Source organism: Limulus polyphemus, unplaced genomic scaffold, assembly GCF_000517525.1.
Source record: "Limulus polyphemus unplaced genomic scaffold, Limulus_polyphemus-2.1.2 Scaffold13464, whole genome shotgun sequence".
Taxonomy (NCBI): domain Eukaryota; kingdom Metazoa; phylum Arthropoda; class Merostomata; order Xiphosura; family Limulidae; genus Limulus; species Limulus polyphemus.
The window spans coordinates 1,908-4,228 of record NW_013679074.1 but is presented as its reverse complement, the minus strand read 5'-3'; the positions used below and the strand labels follow the sequence as shown (position 1 = coordinate 4,228).

At 31.4% G+C, this 2,321-nt stretch overlaps 1 protein-coding gene across 1 annotated transcript in view; it reads left to right on the top strand.

Annotated features, from left to right (window-relative positions):
- The window catches only part of LOC111084082, a 4,259-nt gene extending 2,245 nt beyond the window's left edge, over nt 1-2,014 (top strand). The window contains exons 2-3 of the mRNA XM_022380873.1: nt 712-785; nt 1,867-2,014. Of these exons, the coding sequence (XP_022236581.1) occupies nt 712-785; nt 1,867-1,995 (203 nt within the window). The 3' untranslated portion in view covers nt 1,996-2,014. The remainder of the gene's footprint in view (nt 1-711; nt 786-1,866) is intronic.
- Nucleotides 2,015-2,321: the final 307 nt, after the last annotated feature.

Sequence of the window (2,321 nt, the reverse complement as noted above, 5' to 3'; positions counted from 1 at the left end):
TGATTATAGATATGGACAAGTTACTTGTAGAAATGTCTGATTATAGTTATGGACAAGTTACTTGTAGAAGATGTGTGATTATAGTTATGGACAAGTTACTTGTAGAAGATGTGTGATTATACATATGAACAAGTTACTTGTAGAAAATGTCTGATTATAGTTATGGACAAGTTACTTGTAGAAATGTGTGATTATAGTTATGGACAAGTTACTTGTAGAAGATGTGTGATTATACATATGAACAAGTTACTTGTAGAAGATGTGTGATTATAGATATGGACAAGTTACTTGTAGAAGATGTGTGATTATAGATATGAACAAGTTACTTGTAGAAGGTGTGTGATCATAGATATGGACAAGTTACTTGTAAAAGATGTGTGATTATAGTATGGACAAGTTACTTGTAGAAGATGTGTGATTATAGATATGGACAAGTTACTTGTAGAAGATGTGTGATTATAGATATGGACAAGTTACTTGTAGAAGATGTGTGATTATAGATATGGACAAGTTACTTGTAGAAGATGTGTGATTATAGATATGAACAAGTTACTTGTAGAAGATGTGTGATTATAGATATGACCCACTTTGGTCTCGTTTTTCTTTTCTTTTTTTTTAAGGAGAATTTTAAAATAGTCCTAGAGATATATCAACTGTTTAAATAGTCATAGAGATATCTATACCAGAACTGATTTATATTATTATTTTTAGATCACACGCTTGTTCAACAATCGGGTTGCAGAATTTCTGAGAGAACAACTTTGGCAGAGTTCAACATGGAACAAGTAAACTATTATATCTTTTGAAGACTATTACTTATATATTTTGGTTTCTATTTTAGTTATTTATGTTTAACATTTAAAATTTCGAAGATATATAAAGCTATAAGCCACAAAATATCTTTGGAATATTAGACCTTAAATGTTCATTAACTACTACAGTATCTCGACCCTAAGTGTTCATTAACTGCTACAGAATCTCGACACTAAATGTTCATTAACTGCTACATAATCTCGACACTAAATGTTCATTAACTGCTACATAATCTCGGCTTTAAATGTTCATTAACTGCTACATAATCTTGACCCTAAATGTTCATTAACTGCTACATAATCTCGACACTAAATGTTCATTAACTGCTACATAATCTCGACCCTAAATGTTCATTAACTGCTACATAATCTCGACACTAAATGTTCATTAACTGCTACATAATCTCGATCCTAAATGTTCATTAACTGCTACAGAATCTCGACACTAAATGTTCATTAACTGCTACAGAATCTCGACACTAAATGTTCATTAACTGCTACATAATCTCGACCCTAAATGTTCATTAACTGCTACATAATCTCGACCCTAAATGTTCATTAACTGCTGCATAATCTCGACACTAAATGTTCATTAACTGCTACAGAATCTCGATCCTAAATGTTCATTAACTACTACAGAATCTCGACCCTAAATGTTCATTAACTGCTACAGAATCTCGACACTAAATGTTCATTAACTGCTACAGAATCTCAACACTAAATGTTCATTAACTGCTACATAATCTCGGCTTTAAATGTTCATTAACTGCTACAAAATATCGGCCCTAAATGTTCATTAACTGCTACATAATCTTGACCCTAAATGTTCATTAACTGCTACAGAATCTCGATCCTAAATGTTCATTAACTGCTACAGAATATCTTTAATGGATCATAAGTTAACTAGAGAATTTCTGATTTATAGTTACTTTTTTATGGTTTTAAAGTAAAACGTTCTCTTAATTCTTTTCTGTACGCTAGTAATGTTAGTGTTTTAAATCATTTTGTCTTAACTTCGAACTTTATGATTTTAATATGTTTATTTCACCACTAGTTTTTGGGTGATTGGTATGAACTCTTCAAAACCAAATCAGGATTTGTAAGTTTGCAGTCTGGGTTATGGCGGCTAGAAGTAAATGAAAATAAGAAACTAATCTTTACCTACGTCGCAAAAGCCGAGTAAGTATCAGTTCAAAGTAAGTTATGTATTTAGATAGTATCGAATGCTTTTAAAACCAGTGAGTTTCGTATTATCGCTAGAAGTGAGTGTTTCATTTGAATTGCTGTTTTCAGCACTGGAACAGCTGTAGCAAAACAGAAGAAAGGCATTCTCTCAAAAAACCGGCTCTAAATTAAAATCATTACTAAACAAAAATTATTTAGAATCACACAATATCAACGTCATTTACAAAATAACATGCAATAACTGCCTAGAACTCTACATCCGAGAAACAGAAAGAAAATTGTAAACCAGATTCACAGAACACAATAAAAAACCGTCTCATGTTT